This window comes from Drosophila takahashii, chromosome 4, assembly GCF_030179915.1.
Source record: "Drosophila takahashii strain IR98-3 E-12201 chromosome 4, DtakHiC1v2, whole genome shotgun sequence".
Lineage (NCBI taxonomy): Eukaryota > Metazoa > Arthropoda > Insecta > Diptera > Drosophilidae > Drosophila > Drosophila takahashii.
The window spans coordinates 424,624-445,079 of NC_091682.1; the positions used below are offsets into that span (position 1 = coordinate 424,624).

Here is a 20,456-nt window from a genome sequence, read left to right on the forward strand (position 1 = left end):
ATCAACTAGCAAACAAAAAAATAATTTACAAAGACTGGGAGAGAACTTCCCACCGGGAAAAGAAGAAGGTGGTTCTTTGTGTGCTGAAAATCCTGTTCCTTTTAGCAGAAAGTGTTGGAAATCCTGTATCTTTCAGCAGGCGACGGTGTAGGGAAAATGTAAATTCCCTAGGAAAACCACATAGAAACCTCATTTCCCCCTTACTTTTTGTGTCACCCCCGTGTATTTTGAAACCAAACACGGAAGAAATGTAAGGGGTAAATGAGGTTTTGTCCCCTCCGCTTGTATGGAGAAACCTTATGAAAATATCATATTTTCCAGAGGAATGTTCCCGCTGGGCTTTTCAGTTTGATTGGTTTTGTGTTAAACTTCCCAAGACATTTACACCCTAGGCTATATTTTTGGAACATATGTGTTTCAATTGCAACTAGTTAAATTCCAGTTCGTGTACATGTAGACATGTATTTGTTCTACCAATTAAATATTTGTAAGGTTTTTTTTGTCAGAAAGGTACCAGTCCGAGACAAGTTTCACTAGTTTTGTATTATTCATTTTTTCGACAAGAACAAATTTTCTAAACCATGTGTAGTCGAAATGCACTCAGACAAATTCTGGTGCCTTTATATTAGTTGTATAACTAGTTGCTTTTCAGACCAGCTCGCATTTTTCCTGCAGGGATATTATCCCTCGATATAACACCTTATGCTCGAGGAGGCAATTATTTATTTAATTTTATTTAATTCGCCTATGGAACAATCTTCCGCATGTCATAAGAACCATCAGAAGTAGTGATGTAAATTTGGGCCGAAACTTCGATGTCGATGTTCATCGTTGTTTGCAAAATGAAACATCGATGTTGTGTGGAACATCGGCTCGAAACATCGATGCATCGATGTTTTCGACCCATTATGTTATTTTTCCTAATTCAATTTTACATAAAAAAAATAGGAATTAAGACTACAAAAACAAATGCTTTCTTAGTTTTTAATTTTTTCATTTTGTTAACCATTTTATAAACATAACTTAAAACTATATCAATTCATGAGCAAACATAAGAATATAACAGCATCCTTAGCAGTATTTTTTATAAAAATAATATAACAAGTGCTTCCTTTGCAGTCTTTTTGGTATTCCTTTAAAGCAATATTAATTATTATAATTATATAATGTAATTAAATTTTTTCAAAAAAGTATTTTTTGTCAATGCTTTGCAAAAATAAAATGCGGTTTAGTCGGTCAGGTCTTAGCCTGTTTCTTTTCTGGCTTAATACATATGACGCCGCTGAAAAAACCCGTTCAGAAGGAACCAATTAAAGCAAAAAACCCCGATTTTTTCCGTGCGGCACTGAAACCATATGTGCTTAAACATCGACGTTAAACATCGATGCATCGATAAACATCGGCATAACATAAAACATCGAAAAACATCGGAAAACATCGGCCAAAAAACATCGATGCTCGATGCATCGATGTTTTTTTACATCACTAATCAGAAGCGCATCTAAATTTACATTAAAAATCAACAAACTTATACATTATTACAGATCTTATTCTCGAAATGTAAAATCAACATTTTTATTTTTTAAGTAATCCATTTAAATTAAATTATTGTCATTTTTCTTTACTCAATCCGTTGTGACTAACGACATAAATAAAAGTTTTTACTTGTAACGCTCATTAGGATATTAATAAGTAAATGAATAAATAAATTTCAACTAAAATAAAGGGGCAAAAGGGTCTCCTCTACTTCGCCCGTTAGAAGGACGATCTTTCTTTCAAGATACTGGTGAAAAAGGCAGGGGCGCAACTTTACGAATTGGACGACGAAACTGTGTCGCCTTTGGAAAAAGCCACTTGCTGCGGCCCTGCAAGTTGTGGAAGTAATCTCGTCGCCAAAGCTGCCAGAATTATTGCTTGATGTGGGTGACCCGTTGCCTACGTGTCAAGTGCGATAGGTTGCATTTCTCTAAACTTGGCTCTGGAAGTGCCTTTACAACCATAAAATGCAATGGTGTTAGGGCTTGTCCATTGCTTGGATATTCTTAAAGAGGAGCGTGGGGTCGTGAATTGACAACCACTCCAGCATCAACTGGACTTTACCGGCGACTCCCAAAAGCCGCCTCCCAAGCCGCGCGTGGTGGAAATTCCTATCTCATACATTGCCTTGCTGGCTAAAGAGATGCATTTTAAATTTCTCAAATTGAGTTGGTTGCGTTGTCGCAGAAAACCCGGCTTGGCAAACTTCTTCGCCCGATAAAGCACTTTAAACAGAGAATAAATACTTGTACTGCTTTGGTGGCAAAGCAAACAAAGACCGCCATGTATGTTTTCTATGGAGCCTTTCCGCGAATACGATAGGACGTCGGAAATGGACCACACAGGTCGACTGCAGAGACAGCAAAGGGTTTTGTGAGTGACAACCGGTCAGCACGAAGTGACCCCATGATCTAGTCCAGCAAACGAGGCTTGTAGTAATAACAGTGGGCACAGTCGCGCACCACTTTGCTAACCAGTCAACGAGAATTAACGATCCATACCTGAAGACCTAAGATTCCGACTTGGCCCTTACGTACATGTTAGTTTGACGAGTTTATATGTGGATGTGTGATTTTTTGGCAGTAAAGGTGGGTACTTGGCTTCTACTGGTATTTGCACATTTTCTAGACGGCCGCCAACACGAATGAGTGTCCTATAGCTGATTCCTTCAAAAAGGTAGAGTAGGGTATTGAAAAAAAAAAATTCCATTTTTTTCTTTTAGAATAACAAAGATGCTAAGAAACAATCTTATACAAACAAGTTTTATGTTAATCGGAAAAAAACTTTAGAAGTTAACAGAGCAGATTGGAAATCTGTCAATTTTTGGCGTTCAGGCAATCGCTTTGCCCCAGTAGTATCGGCTATAAAAATAAGTCGATGTTATTTAAATGACACTTAAAAATATACAAAAGGTTTAAATTTAATCCATCCCACCAGTTTTCATAGAAAAAAACGCAAAGTTAGTTTATTTGTTAATGCCAAAGACCCTCATCGATCAGCGTCGTTGGCTCAGCTGAGGCTGCAGAATATTGAAATTGCAGCGATGACATTGCAGTGGGTACAACTTTACTGCGGTTGATATGTTGGTCTAAATTGGACGCGCACTTGTGTGTAAACGCGAATAAATAAAATCATAGGTATTTTCCATTTTATTTTTAACCTTATACCTAATGTTTTCATCATCTTTTTTTAAAGTTGAAAAAAAATTGACTTTAATTTTAATAATGGGCTTTTCTTTTCACTCTTCCCAAGCTCTATTTCGTGTAAAAATCTTGATTTTGTACCACTTTTAGTTTTTCAGATATCGTTAAAAAACTGCCGTATTCGCTCGGGACAAAAATAGAAGTGGATTTCGGGGAAGTTCGTTCAACAACAGAATTTAGCGAATTCTGATGGAATATTTGAATGTGATTTTTTTTAGAATGTTGCACAAACATGTCGCTATGAAATGGTTTTGGTTTTACTCAAAAATTGTTTACCGTTCTTTTTAATGCAGTTTCAACCACAATTGCTCGGGACATGTCGCCCGGGACATATTTTCTTAGCGTTTTGTAAAGTGTATTTCTTTACCTCTATCCCTTAATTACTGGCTGTTTTGCATTTAACTTAATAGTTTAACATGTAAATGAAGCAGTCAGTACAGAATAATGTCACATATTACCATTCCTAAAGGATAAATTAACAACTGAAGACCGGTCGAAAAACTAACAAAAAAAAATAGCCAAAAACTAATTTTTGCGTATATTGGTGGGGTTTTTCATAAAAATAATCAAACTATACTCCAAATTTTTAGTTAAGCTCAGGATCAAACTATTTAGAAACTAATATTGGGGCAAAATTATGTGGAAATATGTTTTATTCAAGTTTCAAGGTTTTTGGCTTGGTGGACCTTTTGGTGGAAGTGCCCATATGCTTTATTTATTGAATCTTCTCTATAATGAGACTAACAATAAGTATATCAAATCTTAAGAATATAACTTAAATCACAGTCATGTAGACTGAGCTTAGACTAACGGGCCCTGGCAGATCGTTTCGATGTAGACGAGTTCTGTTCAAAACCCGTGTTAGGTTCCTTACGAGATTATTTGGGTGCAGTGTAGTCTTATTATGGTAGGCCGCTTTCTGCTTTGATATTTCATTTTTAACCAGTGGTATGCCTAGATCCCTGTGGATGTTTTCGTTCCGAACATACCATGGTGCCCCAGAGATTGTTCGCAGGATTTTTGATTGTGAGCGCTGTATGATGTCGACGTTGCTGTTGCTCGCATTCCCCCAAAGCTCGAAGCCGTAAGTCCAAATGGGCTTAAGAGTTAAGCTGTAGAGGAGTCAAAATCTGCCAAGTGGGCCACCCCTGTTCCGAAAGTCCGATTTTCATCGAACTTTTTTACTTTTCCGGTTCACAACGGCAATATAAGAACTCCATTTGAACGGTTTTTCGAAATTTTGAGTTTTACCGAAGTTATAGGGGTCGAAATATGGCATTTTTAACACTTTTTCGAAAAAGTTGCACTCAGTCATTAATTCATAGCTTCGGAAGGGTAAGAGATATCTTTATGATGTTTTCACTAATCGCCCAAGAATTAATATGGCTTTCCATAAAATTTATTTTTCTTAAAAATAAATTAAAATTTTTTTTAGTTTTTATTTTTTTCAGTGTTTTTTACCAGCTATAGAGTTTAAAACCATTTAAAAAAGAAGTTTGATTCATTACGAAAAAGATCAAAAAAAAAAAAAAAGGGTCAGCCGACTGCAGCTGTCAATGAGGCACTTTTTGTTGTTTTATATGGGAAACCGCTGTGCGCCCTTCTTCAAATCGATATTGCGATTAGTGAAAACATCATAAAGATTTCTCTTACCGCTCCGAGGTTATGAATTAATGACTGAGTTAGGGATGTCGAAATATTTAAAAATATCGTATCGATGATATTCTTTATTTAAAAAAAATCAAAATGATATTTGATATATCAGAAAAAAAAATATCTTCATATCAGATATTTTTGATATTTTTGTTTTAATATTTTTTTTTAATTTTAAGCTGCATAAGCAATAACCACTAAACATTAACCCACATACGATCTTAAATTATATTTTTATAATTTTTAGTTTATATTTATTAATAAATAAAAGAAAACAATATTTATTTTTGCTTTCTTTTGCTTTTATTTATAATATTAAAATCAAGTATTTCCCGCGCATTTTTTTTACCGCGTTTTCTTGAATTCTGAATGCTATGCTATGCATTTTCACTTGCCGAAAAATAAATTTTAGCGGCGCTCATCTTTCACATATGTATTTTTTCTTGTCCCGATGAAAAGTAAGACCACTTAAAATTATCAAAAAAATGTAAAAAAAATCGATGATATATGATAATTATTCAAAAAAAATATCACGAAAAAATATTTATTTTTTCGTAAAAAATATCGATATATTGATATTTTGATATATTTTCGACATCCCTAGACTGAGTGCAACTTTTTCGAAAAAGTGTAAAAAATGCCATATTTTGACCAGTGTTGGGAAAGGTACTGTGTTTTTGTACCTAGGTAAGGTAAAAGGTATTGGGCAAAAATAAATACCTAGGTAAGGTAAAGGTACTTCAATTTCCCAGTACCTAGGTAAAGGTAAAAGGTAAATATATTGTTTTTTTATTTTTTATAAAAGCTGAGCTCAAGGAACCGAAAAAACGATTTTTAATTTTCCTTACAAAGTTCCATATTTGTCTTAGCTTTCTTAGCTTTCATGGCCTCGTAGTCCGTGTAACTGCTTGGATGAATCCTCTAAAGTTGTTGAAATTAAATCCAATTATTTATAAATATAAGCTTAAATAATTTTGTGTATATATTTTAAAAACACGCGGCATGAATAATTGTATGCACGTATCACTTCATTAATATATTTATGAAACCCTCATGTACATATTTGGCGCGCAAAAATTCCGTATGTAGAAACATTGACTATATGTATATTGTGCATATGTATATGCCGTTTGTTTACGTACATACGGCATTTTTGCGCGCCAAATACACTTTGGTTTCATAAATAAATTGGTGTAGTGATGGGAACATACATTCGTGCACAAAATTATATAAAATAAAACCGCGATTAGTTTTCATTCTCAAATATGTACATACATATGTAAGTAATGTGTATATGTACAATGTACATATTTCACACATAAAAATAGGCTTAGGCTGTGTGTGCAGATTTCCTGTCGATTTATCATCGAATTATATTGTTTTATTAACACACAACACGCACTTGCCGTCCGGGTTAAAAAATTTGCCATTTAATATTGTTGGCAACACTTTCTCGTTTAAATTTTCTTTTTCGGCCATGTCTGTCGCGCAAAGTCAAATTGTTTTGTGCATTTGAGAAAATTGCAATGCAAAGGTAATGCCACTTCGTCACAGGTTCTTAATATTAAAGAAATATGTGGAAAACGGGGATTTTTATATAAGAAGTGTTTTTATACCCTTGCAGAGGGTATTATGATTTCAGTCAGAAGTTTGCAACGCAGTGAAGGAGACGTTTCCGACCCCATAAAGTATATATATTCTTGATCAGCATCACAAGACGAGTCGATCTAGCCATGTCCGTCTGTCCGTCTGTCTGTCTGTCCGTCTGTCCGTCTGTCCGTCTGTCCGTCTGTCTGTTTCTACGCAAACTAGTCTCTCAGTTTTTGAGCTATCGGGACGAAACTTTCGCAAAAGTCTTCTTTCTATTGCAGGTAGTATATATGTCGGAGCCGACCGGATCGGACAACTATATCTTATAGCTCCCATAGGAAGGATCGGAAGAAAAAAACTTTAAAAAATTCTAGCTTCGGTGTTTTTTGAAATATTACCTTCTACTTTTGGGGATGTTATTTTTTAAATATTTCTGAATTTCGAATTAATTATTTAAAAAATCGGACTACTATATCATATAGCTGCCATAGGAACGATCGGAAAATTAATGGAAAAGTAATAGGAAATAAATTCTAGCTTCTTTGATTTTTATTGTATTATCTTCTACTCTAGGATATGACTCTTTTTAAATATTTCCGAATTTCAATTTTAATTTGATCAAAATCGGACGACTATATCATATAGCTGCCATAGGAACGATCGGAAAATTAATGAGAAATATTAGAAAATTAACATTTTTGCGATTTGTTAATTAATAGGAATGATCTGCAAGGGTATATAAGCTTCGGCTGGCCGAAGCTAGCTTCCTTTCTTGTTTATTATCTTGATTAGTATTCCACCTATTTGAAAAAATTGATACGGATATCGAAAATATTGTCTACATATAATTTTTTCAGATTTTAAGAAAAAAAGTCAAAAAAAGGCCGAAAAAAATAATAGCACCACTTCCGTTTTCTTTAAATAAAACGTTACGATGCGCTAATATTCTTGTGTATAAAGGATATATTTTATGAGATTTGACTAAAACTAACTTCCCCTGATATCCAGACATCAAATTGATTACCATTTGGCAATACAAGGACATGTGGAAAATTTTCCAAGTCGGAAAAGAAAAATATTCAAAAAAGAAACATATTGGATGGAAAACGGTCATGAAAACCGGTTGGATTGGTTAGGTTTTGGATCACCTTCATTAAGAATGGCATAAACTTTGAAGAATAACACAGAAAAACCGAGTCCTGGCCCATTTTTCCTTCCAAAATGTTATATCACAAAGCACAAAGAATCTTATCAGGGCCAAAGCTAAACTAAAACACGTGCTTAAAATAAAATGGAATATTTTAATAGTTAGATAATGTTTCAATAAACAAATTTATAAAACATGCACTTAAAAAAAAATCCTAGCCGAAATGCGAAACACATTTACAAGGGCATAGGGCCCGTCAAAAAAACTTACAAATGAATGCCCGCAAACTTATGAGAATGTGTGAAGGCAAAGTTAAATTGGGTAAGAAGAAATCCTTTTTATAAGTCATGTGTCTTCTAAACACCTAAATTGACCAAGATCATGGTACCAAAACATCCATTTACTGAGCATGGACCTAGTATTAACATAGGCTTGTTTTTCCTTCTTAAAGTAAGATCTATACGGATGAATACATCGTTCATGAATCATCATATGATGTAAATAGTAATACGGTAGTAATTGGTAGCTTAAACTGAATACAAAATACTTCTTAAATGAATCTTTGAGCAATAAAATCCGGCCAGGATCACGGTCAGGATAGCAAAGAAAGAGTTCGAAAGTACTCAGTAAGCAATATACATTGACTTGTGTACTCGCTTGACCATAACACAACAAAAAATCTTCGAGTTTTTTTTTTAAGACACTTTATACAGTTAATCTAAAACGTCTTAAATCATTTCCGAATAACTTTCAAAATATATCATGAGTTTTGGGCCCCAATTCCTTTAAAGGTAGGGTCCTGGCTTGTTTAATCGATAGTAAGTCATTATATCCAAAAATAGCAAAAGATATTTACACTTTAAACTTAGATTTACTTGTTAGCTACCGCCAACTAAAGTTTAAGTTACCCATTTGTCATTTTTCTAACTTTTATTCTATTTTTAGAGAAGTGGTGCTATTATTTTTTTCGTACGTTTTTCCAGTTTTGCATAGATTTTCTTAAATAAGTCCAGAAACATTTTATAAAGCTAACATTTTTTTCATATTCAAATTATGTTTAGTCTTACTATTTAAAACCCGTTTTGGAAAGTTAAAAAAGTTAAAAAATGTGAGTAGGGTGACTAGTTAAAATTTTTTTGGGTTAGTGGTGCTATTATTTTTTTCACAGCTGTATGTAAGTACCTTAATAATTCCAAAGGTATATAAAAATTTGTAGCTAGGTAAGGTAAAAGGTACCCAATTATTTTTATACATAGGTAAGGTAAAAGGTACCACTAAATTGTACCTAGGTAAAAGTATCTAGGTAAGTCCCAACACTTATTTTGATCCCTATAACTTCGGTAAAACTCCAAATTTCAAAAAACCGTTAAAATGAAGTTCTTATATTGTCGTTGTGAACCGGAAAAGTAAAAAAGTTCGATGAAAATCGGACCTTCAGAACAGGGGTGGCCCACTTGGCCGATTTTGACTCAGAGAATAACTTTAAAGTCCAGACACAGGGGTGATCGAGAGCTTATAATCCAGTGGAGGCTGCTAGTTTTAAGTCTGAGGTGTACTTTCTTGCATTCAATGCGCCTCCGACAGCTTATGCGTCTGTCGAGGTGGACGCCGAGATATGTTGCATCGCTGGCTTAGGAGATATAACTGTTTCTCTGGTCTACGGAGCTTCTACGCTCATTTTTTGAATCGCCGCTCATTGAGCTATTACTCGTGGCACTTCTTAGTTTATATAATAACTTTGCACTAGTTTTATACATAGCACATATTATTATGAATCTCTTTATAGTGTGTTTTAAGCAATAAGATTGCCTTTATTACACTACTCCCCTATATTTTTAGTTATTTGTTTTTCACTTTAAAGCTGCTTTTCTCCGGAGCTCGCGCAAAACACGTCTGCACTCTCCGGCCGTTGATGTAACAAAAATCATCTTAAAAACTAAAGAAAATTTTTTAAATTTGTGTTTTGTGTTTCATTTTGTTATATTCAAAAACAAAGTTTCAATTTATATATTATAAATGGATAAACAATTTATTAGATTTGTATTTTTATTTTGAACAGTAAACAAAATATTAGAGCTGTTAACATTTATTCATTATATATTGCATAACTCTTAGACAGGATATAGATCGTTACAGTCACAAATAAATGGTTAGAAGGGTTAATAAAATAAGATTGAGAAAAATTAACTCTACCGATGATTTTTGACATAAATAATAAAACTTGGTTGAAATATCTTCTTCTGCAAATAAAAATTAATTTATTTTAACACGATTACTATTAAGAAAATCCTAGTTACCTGGCTTTAGACGTTGTTCCTGTTTATTTAGGACTGTAGTAATATTTCCTAATTCAGTTTTGCGTTAAGTTCAATTTCTTTTGGTGATGCCAGATGTGCTGTACGTATTGAAAAAAATTATGTGTTTTGCAACATTTAGTCTTTAATTTTACCATCCTCCTTTTGAAATATATCTGTGTCAGGTTCTAAAATTGTCGTCGATGGATCTTTACAATCCGCTGGGTTTTCAATGCTGATAGTGCCTAGATCTTGTTCAAATTTATCAGTATCAAAATCAACATTTTGAATACACTTTTCCACTATGTCCGCACGTCCAATATTGTCAAGGGCTTCAGCTAATACATTTCCTGTTGAAACGCCTCCATGCTCTAGCCAGAGTTGCAGCATTACCATGCTCTGCTGCTCGCAGTCGTCACTAATGTACTCTGCTTTGACAAGCTCGATGTCGGTCTCGGGAACACCCAATTCTTTGGCTAGCTGAGGCCAGTCACTACCTATATGGCTACATATATCGATTAATGTCATATCAGGCCTTTGAGTTCTTTCAATGTTTCTGGACTTCATATAAACTTCGGTAATAGATTCTTTTATATTTTGTTCTGCAGTCGCTGGATCCGCATTTATTTTTGAATTACTGTAATTATGGTTTGTTTTACCATGAATATTAATACCGTGTTTTGAACTATACAACTTATCGTTCTCCTGGTGTATTTTCATAGTATTCATATCTACCGAAACATTTAGACTACAAAGCGGATTCTGTGGCACATCATCATGTGCCACTTTTGGATTATTCATAAAACAAATGCGACCTTGAGGAAATTCCGGATCTTTAATATGGGCAATAAATGAAAGCCGATTTTCGCAAAATGCTTGGAACTTGGTATTAAGCTGCTCGCCTGCTTTTAAAACAGGGACCACATTACCAGCAAATTCTAGATATATAGTTTGATCCTGCAATACTTCAATATCCCTACTTTTTGCAACCTCTGTAAAGTATTCTTGTTGTTCAAGCGTCTTGTCCTCTTTATCATCAGTCATGCAAAACACTGAGAATTTGGCTTCCGTTTGGGAGAGGCGTTTGGCAAAGACTACAAACTTAACAAGAAAAGGAACTTTAGCCAAGTGACTGTAAAGTTCTGTGGCCATTCGCCCGGCGTCTACAATATTGCGACAATCCATCAGCCAAAAACGGGCGGAAACTGTAGTTGTAAATGTTATACTATCCTTAACAAAAGTCAGCGGAGTTGATCCAGTAACATCCTCCCATGTTGCACGTGTTTGACCACCGGTAATGGAGCACAATAGTCTAAGAGTAGGTGAATTCGAATTTCCGTTGCCATAGCATGCATTAACCATACTCTTGGTACAAGCTTTTGGAGCAGGAATACTAAGTGTAATTGCCTTATGAAATTTTCGGCGTCGTGGTTCCACAGTGACTATTGGTGAGACAGCAACGCCCTGACCAAGCAGCTTGGAACATCCAACCAGGTCTACTGGCTGTGCCTGAAGACCGACTCGAATTTTCTTGGTCAATGCATGAGGTGGAAAAATAGCTTGAACCTGCGGTACTGCCGTAGAGAAAACGGTTCCACCATCAGGTCCGATAGCGTGCACCTCCTGACGAACACGCGAAACAACGGCAAAAAAATGCGGAACATTTTGCGTAACGATTCGAACGATACGATCCGTATGTAATTCTTCTATTTTATAAAAATCACCAAATTGTGTGTCCTTATGAGCATCGTTTATAAGTTCCTCACTTTCATATAGGTTATGCTCCCGCCAACTTTCTCCGTTGTCGGAACGCAGTATAATAATTTCACGTTCGTTTTCCCTAAGAGTTCCAAAGTGAGGGACCTCTATAGTTATTGGCCTTAAATACAAATTAATTAATTATTGGATGCGAAAATTGTATAGTCAACGCTTACCTTAAAAACACTCCGTCGACAGGTGACATTTCCAAGATACGACTAACAAGTGCTTCGCCTTCCATTAAAGGAGGAGGGTTGACTACCCTTTGCGGCTTTACATAACGACAAGTTAAACGTGTGGGTTCAGCGCAGGCCTTTGGAGGGACGATAATTCGCACACCACTGTGCCGATATCCGCGCATAGATCCACCACGTGCGTCCACCAAAAACGATACGAGAAACCTAAAAAGTTGTATGTCAATTAAAGCGTATTTATTATAATAAGCTAACATAGAAATGCTTACCCTAAATGAATCTGGGGTCGGACTATGGGGACATTATCGGGTTTTTGTTCCATTTCAGATGTTTTCATACAGGTGTGTAGCATTTCTAAGAATGGAAATTAATTTATCCGGATTAAAACATAACTTTTTGCTCTACCTTGTTAGTCACTCTTAAATAAGAAATTCTCGTGTGGTGAATCTTAAATATTTTTCTACAGCGTTACGTTACTTTTCACACTATGGTTCTTAGAACAAGGGAGAACGCTATAGTCAAGTGCCTCGACTTTCAGATACCCGTTACTCAGGTAACCAACTTTAAAACAAGAATTAACGAGAAAGGTAGTGGTACCACTTCGTATGCAATATGGGCGCTAGAGTGGGGTCGAAAACTTTTTAGGTCAAACGATAGGTATTGAAGAAATAAATACATTTAAGTTTCAATTAACAATCTACCTTCAAAACTGTGGGCGCCAGTTTTTCGTGGTTTTTTGATCAATCGATAGGTATTAAAGAAACAAATAAATTTCAGTTAAAACTATTAATCTAGCTTCAAAATTGTGGTCGCCAAAGCTTAGAGTGGGCTTGGCACATTGGCATGATAAAATTGCGCTGAATGGGAAGCTAAGGAACATAAATCCAAGACACCAACTCTCTAGCCATTATAGTTTCTGAGCTTTCAGCGTTGACACGGGCAGGCAGATGAAAGTGTTTTTTTTTTGAGCCAAAAACCAAGCCAAACATTAAGGGTAAGTAACAGTAAGTAAAATCAAAAAAAAAGTTTTTGTTTTAAGAAATACTTCAAAAAGTTTCATAAACAAGATGTAGTTTCAGAGCATAAATATGAGTAGGTCTCTAGAAAACCCGCGAATTCTTCAGAAGAGGATGTCTCTTCCAATTATACTCGTATAAATGAATTATTAAAAGCGTTTACGTCTTTGCAAATTGTACTCGTGAATGTACCCAATATTGGATAAATTAAAAAGCTAAAAAAAACGCGAATTCTTCAGAAGATAATGGCTTTGCCACACATAAAAAAAGCACGTCGCCGTAAAATCCAGGTAATTTTCTGGTTATTCCTACTCATATCGTTTTTACCTGAAATATTCATAAAAATTACATTAAATAATCATTTTGCCGAATTCTCTCTCTCGGAGGTTCTCTAACTTCGAAAAAGAGCGCAAGAATCAATATGGCGAGCAAAATGACATGAGTGGAAGCGAGAAAGACGTATTCGAAATTCGAACTTACGTACTTCAAGCATGTTTTCTTGCTCGCACTAGAATAAGTTTTGGTCAGGAATAATGAACATTTTCGTTCTTACATTTTCGACCATATCACATTTACCTGGCCCCATATCAAGTTAAAAATTATCTTAAAAAAGGTCAAATTGACCTACGATTCATATCGATTTTTTTTTGGGTGCAATTGTACTTGATGGCCGTGCCTTTGTGTACTCATATAACAGCTACCGTCACTTCAGTCGCATCGTCATTCGCTTACGATTTTTTAGATCAAAATAAAAGGGTTTGATTTAATGGTCCAATACCCGAAAATTTTGTTGGAACCGGTATTTCTATGCGATTGGAAGCAAGCTGAGGACGGACAGACGGACATGGCTAGATCGACTCGTCTCGGCTATTGACCCTGATCAAGAATACATATACATTGTAGGGTCGGAAACGCTTCCTTCTACCTGGTACATACGTTTGCACGAATACAATATACCCTTTTACTCTACGAGTAACAGGTATAAATAGTTTTTCAATGAAATATAGGTACAAAGGACCTTGGGACATTCAAAAAACGGTCTACAAACTTTTCTTTTGCTTCATCCATAGTAATTATATGCTCCCTAAAAAATCATATTCCGATCATTATTTTTTCTGAGCTGCCAATAATGCGTTACTGTCTAAACAGACTACTGTCCCCCGAGTACAGCGAAAAGTCGTTCCTAGACCTCTATTGTTATGTAAAAATGGAATGGTGTGTTTATATAAGTTACCTTTGTCAAAAATTAGCGGAGCCGGCACATCAGAATGATCATGCTCAGGATTTGTAGTATCGAAGTTTTGGTGATCCTGACTGTAGTTGCCTTTTAAATCCTCAGTTGCCATGTATTTGTAGTGATTATGGTCTAACAAATCATCACCAGTTTCGTCTTCGGAATCGGAGAGTAAGGTTTCATGCATAACCTCTGGAGACATTACCTTGCACTTCTCTTCAATCACACCAGTATTGGTACTAGCAATGGATGTGGAAGTGACAATTTTAAGGGTTTCCATAACCGTTATATATCCCAAATTACTTGCAATGTGTAGAGCAGTATTACCGTTCTGAAAGAAAATATTAATTTACTGATGGGCTTATTGCAGGTCATTCTTCGGCATATATGACATTTACTGGGGTTTGTTTGAATAAGATGGCATGGTCACTTTTAATTTAAACTTTAACTTTAAACTTTATAATTCAAATAACTTTAACTGGATGATTAACGCTTTGAAAATTTACTTCTAAATAGCTACAACGTTAAAACTTTTGAAGTTATGCCAAAATTAGTACGCTAACCTCTAAGACTTTATGTACGTTTACGTACGCATCTTTAAGTGTGTTTTTCTCTAAACAACGTTTCGAAAGTCCGTGGCATTTCTAAATGGCTCAACCGATCGTTTTCAAATTTGTCGCATATTTTTCTGCATAACAAAAACCCGCCCCCTGGGAAGCGTTTTTTTTTTATTTTTTAACTTTAAATATTTTTTTAAGCCGAAAGTCATATTTTTTAGGTGAAAAACGCATTTTTGATTTTGGAGAATCACAAAAAATTCTCAAAAATAAAAAATTAAAAAAAGGGCTTTCCAGGAGCGGGTTTTGTAAGTTCTTATGCGAAATGTAAAAACGAAATGGAAATCCGATTATTTTTAGAGTAATAGTATTCTTTTTAATAGTATTCCAGCAATCGCTTTGCCACCGATATATTAGCCGATAGTATCGGCTATAAAAATTAGTGGATGATAATTAAATGACATTTAATAATATACAAAAGGTTTGAATTAAATCCATCCAACCAGTTTGTATGGAAAAAATGAAAAAAAAAAATTAGTGATATTTTCGTGATCTAGGGCTCCTAGCACTAACAGAATTCTAAATGAATTGTAGAGTACTCCAAGAATATTATTTGGCTTTTTTGTTTTTTTTTTTAATTACAAAGCTAACTTTAGTTTTAGCTCGCCACAGATATGACCATGACATTTTCATATTGAAAACCTAAGAATTCGCGGCCCATAGAGGAGAAGCACAAAATAGTTCAGTGAAGAGGCAGAAAGGAATGGTCTTCCTTGGACCGCAACTTCTTAAGAATAAGAAGAATAATATAACAAAGAAAAAGAAGAAGTCGCGGTCCAAGACCATTTCTTTCTGCCTCTTTGCTGCACTATTTTGTGTTTTTCTTCCATGGGCCGCGAATTTTAAGAATTAAAATATGAATTTGGCATGATAACAATATGTGGCGATAGTAGAGGATTTTGATGTTCTGAGAAACCAGCATTTTTGTTGCATATTTTTTCGTTTAATTGCATGTGTTTCGAGTTAAAACAAAAGAGAACGCTATAGTCGGGTGCCCCGACTATCAGATACCCGTTACTCAGCTAAAGGGAGTGCGAAGGAGATGGAGATAAAAACTTTGATCCGCCGTAACTTTTAACGAATAGTCCGATTGGTTACACTTCTTTTGCACAAATACAATATACCCTTTTACTGTACGAGTAACGGGTATAACTACCGTGAACTTGGTAATTTCGTAAGTAAAAAAAGGCAAAAATACTTATTTATGTATAACAAAATAAAATAGACATATATATATGCTTGGTACAATTATACAAGGTAGTCCCGTCGGGCTCCCTAATAATTCGGCTTTTTGTCAGTGCGTTCTCGCTTGTTGAAGGGAAAGATTAGGTGGGAACGATTGTTTTCACACTATTAACCCTTGTGCAAAGCAAAAATGACGTTCTGCACTTTCTGTCTGCACTTATGGCGTAAAATTAATGAATGCACCAAAATGTATAACGAAGAAGACATTGTGGGAGGAAAGGGTTCATGAATAAAATTAATTTAGATATAAAAAATGTTACTCGAAGTTTCCCATATATTTTAAAATTAGGAACCTAAACAAAAGAATAGCTATCCAAAAACAAAAACAACGTTTACTTTCAAATTCGAAACTATTAAAAATTAAATTATAAAAAACTTCAACTTTTTTTCTATAAATGAACAATTTAAGCCCCATGTATCATCTAAGGGTTAAACAACAAGTTCTATTGTCGTTTCTCTCGCACTTACTACGCAGACTCCTCTCTCTCGCACTTGTTGTGAGCATTGTTAACGGACTGCATTTTGGTGACGGGACTACCTTGTATAATTGTACCTTTTGTGTATGTATATGTATATTAAAACAAAATTAATGTTCTATTTTGCCATTGTGACGTCATATATGAAATCGAAAGGATTCGAAAAACTCGAATGATTTCAGCCTATATGACATTCTGTTTTTCGTTATCACTCGTTTAACTCTAGGCCTTTGCAGTTATACTCCATACGGATCAAGATTCAATCAGTCATAGTGTGCTGAGCACTTAATCAACTCTATTCTATTCGAAAGTAATCATTTCAAAGCCTGTTTAATTCCAGTCATGCAGATGTCTATTACGTAATATGTGGTCAGTCAAAAAGACCAATGCTAAGAGAGTAAATTCAAGACGCTAAGACTTTTCCATTTAATAAAAACTCACATTTGTTAAAGCATTTGGATTCGCTTTGTGTCGTAGTAGGAGATTGATAATCATAATGTGGCCTTGCTGAGCAGCTTGATGAAGTGGTGTATAGCCAATATTAGTAGACATTTCAATGTCAGCATCGTTTTCAAGCAAAAATTTTACAAGATCAAGGTGACCATTATGGGCAGCAATATGAAGGGGAGAATAACCATTTTTAGTGCGTTCTGATATTTTAGCGCCGTGTTCCAGCAAAATCCGAGAAACAATAACATGGCCCTCCTGCGCAGCCAAATGTAATGGTGTCAGTCCGTTTTTAGCAGCTGTATTTGTAGCGCCATAGTCTAGAAGTAGTTGAACCATTTCAACGTGTCCTTCTTGGGCAGCCAAATGTAAGGGAGAAAATCCGCTTTTGCTTAAAGCCCCAACATCTGCACCTTGTTGCAGAAGCTGCTGCGCAATTTCCAGATTATTTTTCTTGGCAGCTATGTGAATGGCACTTTGTCCATTTCGCGCACATAACTTCGGTGAAGCGCCGTTTTTTAGCAGTATCTCTACCACGGGCTGATGGTCATAGTGCGTGGCCACGTGTAATGAGGTCACATCATTTTTTCCCTGAAAATCAACAGAAGCTCCTTTTTCTAGTAGTAGTGTTACTATCTTCTGCTTGCCGTATTTGCTAGCTAAATGCAACGGAGTAAACCCCTTTTTGGTAATAGCATTCAGTTGCGCACCATTATCCAATAACACTTGAACTACATCCTCTTGCCCTTCCTTTGCAGCAATGTGCAGCGCCGAATACATGTCGTTAGTTTTAGCATTGATATCCGCACCATGCTGCAGTATTAACATAATTATATTAATATTTCCTAATCGGGAAGCCACATGTAGTGGCGTTTGGCCTTCACGGGCAATAGCATCCACTTTTGCACTGCGGAGCAAAATTCGAATAATATCCGTCTAAAATAAATTAACACAATTATATTTACAAATATAATATTGTATTCCTTTTAATATTACCTGATTAGCACGAGCGGCCAAATGAAGTGGTGTTTCCCCGCGTATTGTTGGTATATCCGGGCAAGCCTCATGTTGTAGTAAATATATAACAATATTCATACAGCCTATAAAATTTGAAATTAGTTCAATTTATTTATTACTTAACACTTTCATCAATTCTTTAACATTTCGCATGCTTCGGAGCAAAAATACCTTTCAACTCATGTAAGATTGTTGAAAATGATGTATGAAAGGAAGTTAACTTCGGCATGCCAAAGTTTGTATACCCTTGCAGTTCAAAATCAAACTTACCGTTTAATTAGCCTTCTATAAGAGTTTTAAAAGCTCGATCCGATGGGTTCCGTTTCAGGTATATCAGATGTACTATTGCCCAATTTTAGATTTGGGTTTTAAATTGTCAAATATCAAAATGCCTACCACAAAACGAAAGTTTCATCGAGATAGCTTTAAAACTGAGAGACTAGTTCGCATAGAAACGGATAGACGGGCTAGATAGACTTGTCTATTGGTGCTGATCAAAAACATATACCGTTCTGTTCCAGTTTTCACTCGGAAGTGAATTTGTTAACTTTATCGGATTTCCCGTTAACAGTACTAAATTTCCCTTATTTGTCAGGGACATTTTATAATATTTACCTTTGGTCCCTTTGCAGTTTTACAAGGTTCCCGACAGAATAGTATTAAAAATCAGTGTGGGAAACATAGTGTTGCAAACTGCTAGAGCATACAGAGCTGCCACAGTCGAAAAACAACGTCCCTATCAAATGTCCCCGTTTAAATTTCACATGAAGTAATGTGGTATTCCGAGCCAAAACACTTTTTTTGTTAAGGCCTAGTACTCAACCCAACAAAAAGTCGTCCAAAACAAAAAACCTCATATGAAAAACAACGTCAAAAATTTTTGTTTCATATGAATATTTTGTTTTGGACGACTTTTTGTTGGGTTGAGTACAAGCCCTAAGGGGTTATTTACAGCTGTATACAGAGATGCCAAATTCCTATATCGTCTTTTTTCGATGGTGACTTGCGGTGGACATCATATCCCAAGAACGGTTCATCTCAAATCCCCAATTAAAAAAAATTTCGTTAGTATATTGTATTGCCTAGTCCCTGAACGAAGGATTTGTAAAAATTTTGATTAAAAAAAAATGGCGACGGTTTTAACAAAAAATGTACATTTTCAAGGTATAAAATTTTGGATTTTATGCTCTAAAAAAAGAAGTTTACAAAAAAATTGAAAATCCTTCGTTTAAGGTTAATAAGTGATCAAAATTTGGTGTCGATCGGATTAATACTTTTTTAGTAATCGTGTCCACCGCAAAGGTAATTTCGAAAAAAAAAAAGATTCTGAGATAATCGCGTTTAAAGTTTCAAGTTTGTAACGGCCGATGTGCAGGTAGTGCGCTATAAATAGCTACAACTTTGGTTCTAATTCTCCGATCGTTATGAATTTTTGTGAGAGTATTCTCAACAGTATATACTTCATATATGGGACGTTCCATGTCAACCCGGCCACCCCACTTTTTTATTTTTTTTGTATATTTACAGTACCACATTGATTGCAAAGCCACTTGCTTCCAATAGTTTACCTCATACCTATTTTGTCAATGTTACCTCTCTTTCGCCGTATAATCGCGTAGTTAACTGTCAGAAAAAAACTAGAAAGTAATACAAAATAGTCGTATATGCTTTGGAAAAAATTAACAAATCAATGAAAAGAATTTATAGCTAATTCCTCAAGAGAGATCCCACTTTGAAACCAGTGGCATAAAATGCGTGAACTATGGGGCTTTCTGAGAAAAATATAATGGTATTTTTGCAGACTGGCCCTTTGGACGAAGTCCTACTTTTAGACTTTAAAAACGCTATCGCTTGGTCATCTACGGTCTAATAAAATCTATTTTTTTACTCGTAATCGGCTATGGAAAGACAGAGTTTTCTGCTTTTGAACCATGCCAATTGTTTCTTCCGTTCGCAGGATAAAAATGATTTTGTGTTTTCTTTTCAACGCGATAATACGGCGAAAGAGTGGTAACATTGACAAAATAGGTATGAGGTAAACTATTGGAAGCAAGTGGCTTTGCAATCAATGTGGTACTGTCCACATACAAAAAAAATAAAAAAGTGGGGTGGCCGGGTTGACATGGAACGTCCCATATGCAAATAATTTCGATTCCGATGGTGCAATTAGTAACATAAAACATCAAGGAATAGCATAAAAATATTATTGACTTGGCGAAGTATATTTAAAGAATAAATTTTTATACTGCCGAATTTAAATCCGCCTGTCTTATGCTTGGCGGAAAGTTTCCGTGTAAATTTTTCGGAAGTTAACAGAGTAACAACAGAGGGAAATTCGAATCCGTGCAGTTCTTTCGGAAGTGAGTCTTGGAACAGGTCTGGGAAATTCGAATCCGTGTGAAATTTTCGGAAGTGAAAACTAGAACAGGGCCGATAAACTTTATGTAGTCGGAAATTATAATATCTGCAAGGGTATAAAAAGCTAAATAAAAATCGGATGTAATGGTCCGATACACCAATCGAAAGGAA

At 35.3% G+C, this 20,456-nt stretch overlaps 1 protein-coding gene across 6 annotated transcripts in view; it reads right to left on the bottom strand.

Moving 5' to 3' along the window:
• Window positions 1–9,631: 9,631 nt before the first annotated feature.
• Window positions 9,632–20,456, bottom strand: part of Ank (Ankyrin) — a 38,944-nt gene continuing 28,119 nt past the window's right edge. For 4 of the 6 annotated variants that reach the window (XM_044395425.2, XM_044395426.2, XM_044395422.2 and 1 more), the window contains exons 5-12: window positions 17,907–18,010; window positions 16,905–17,846; window positions 14,126–14,456; window positions 12,145–12,229; window positions 11,858–12,082; window positions 10,079–11,802; window positions 9,927–10,024; window positions 9,632–9,869 (exon numbers count right to left, since the gene is read on the bottom strand). In XM_044395425.2, coding sequence (XP_044251360.1) covers window positions 9,975–10,024; window positions 10,079–11,802; window positions 11,858–12,082; window positions 12,145–12,229; window positions 14,126–14,456; window positions 16,905–17,846; window positions 17,907–18,010 — 3,461 coding nt within the window. In that variant the 3' untranslated portion in view covers window positions 9,632–9,869; window positions 9,927–9,974. Of the gene's footprint in view, window positions 9,870–9,926; window positions 10,025–10,078; window positions 11,803–11,857; window positions 12,083–12,144; window positions 12,230–14,125; window positions 14,457–16,904; window positions 17,847–17,906; window positions 18,011–18,197; window positions 18,292–20,456 lie in introns of those variants that run through there. The other 2 variants (XM_070218138.1, XM_044395427.2) reach the window with 2 other exon arrangements.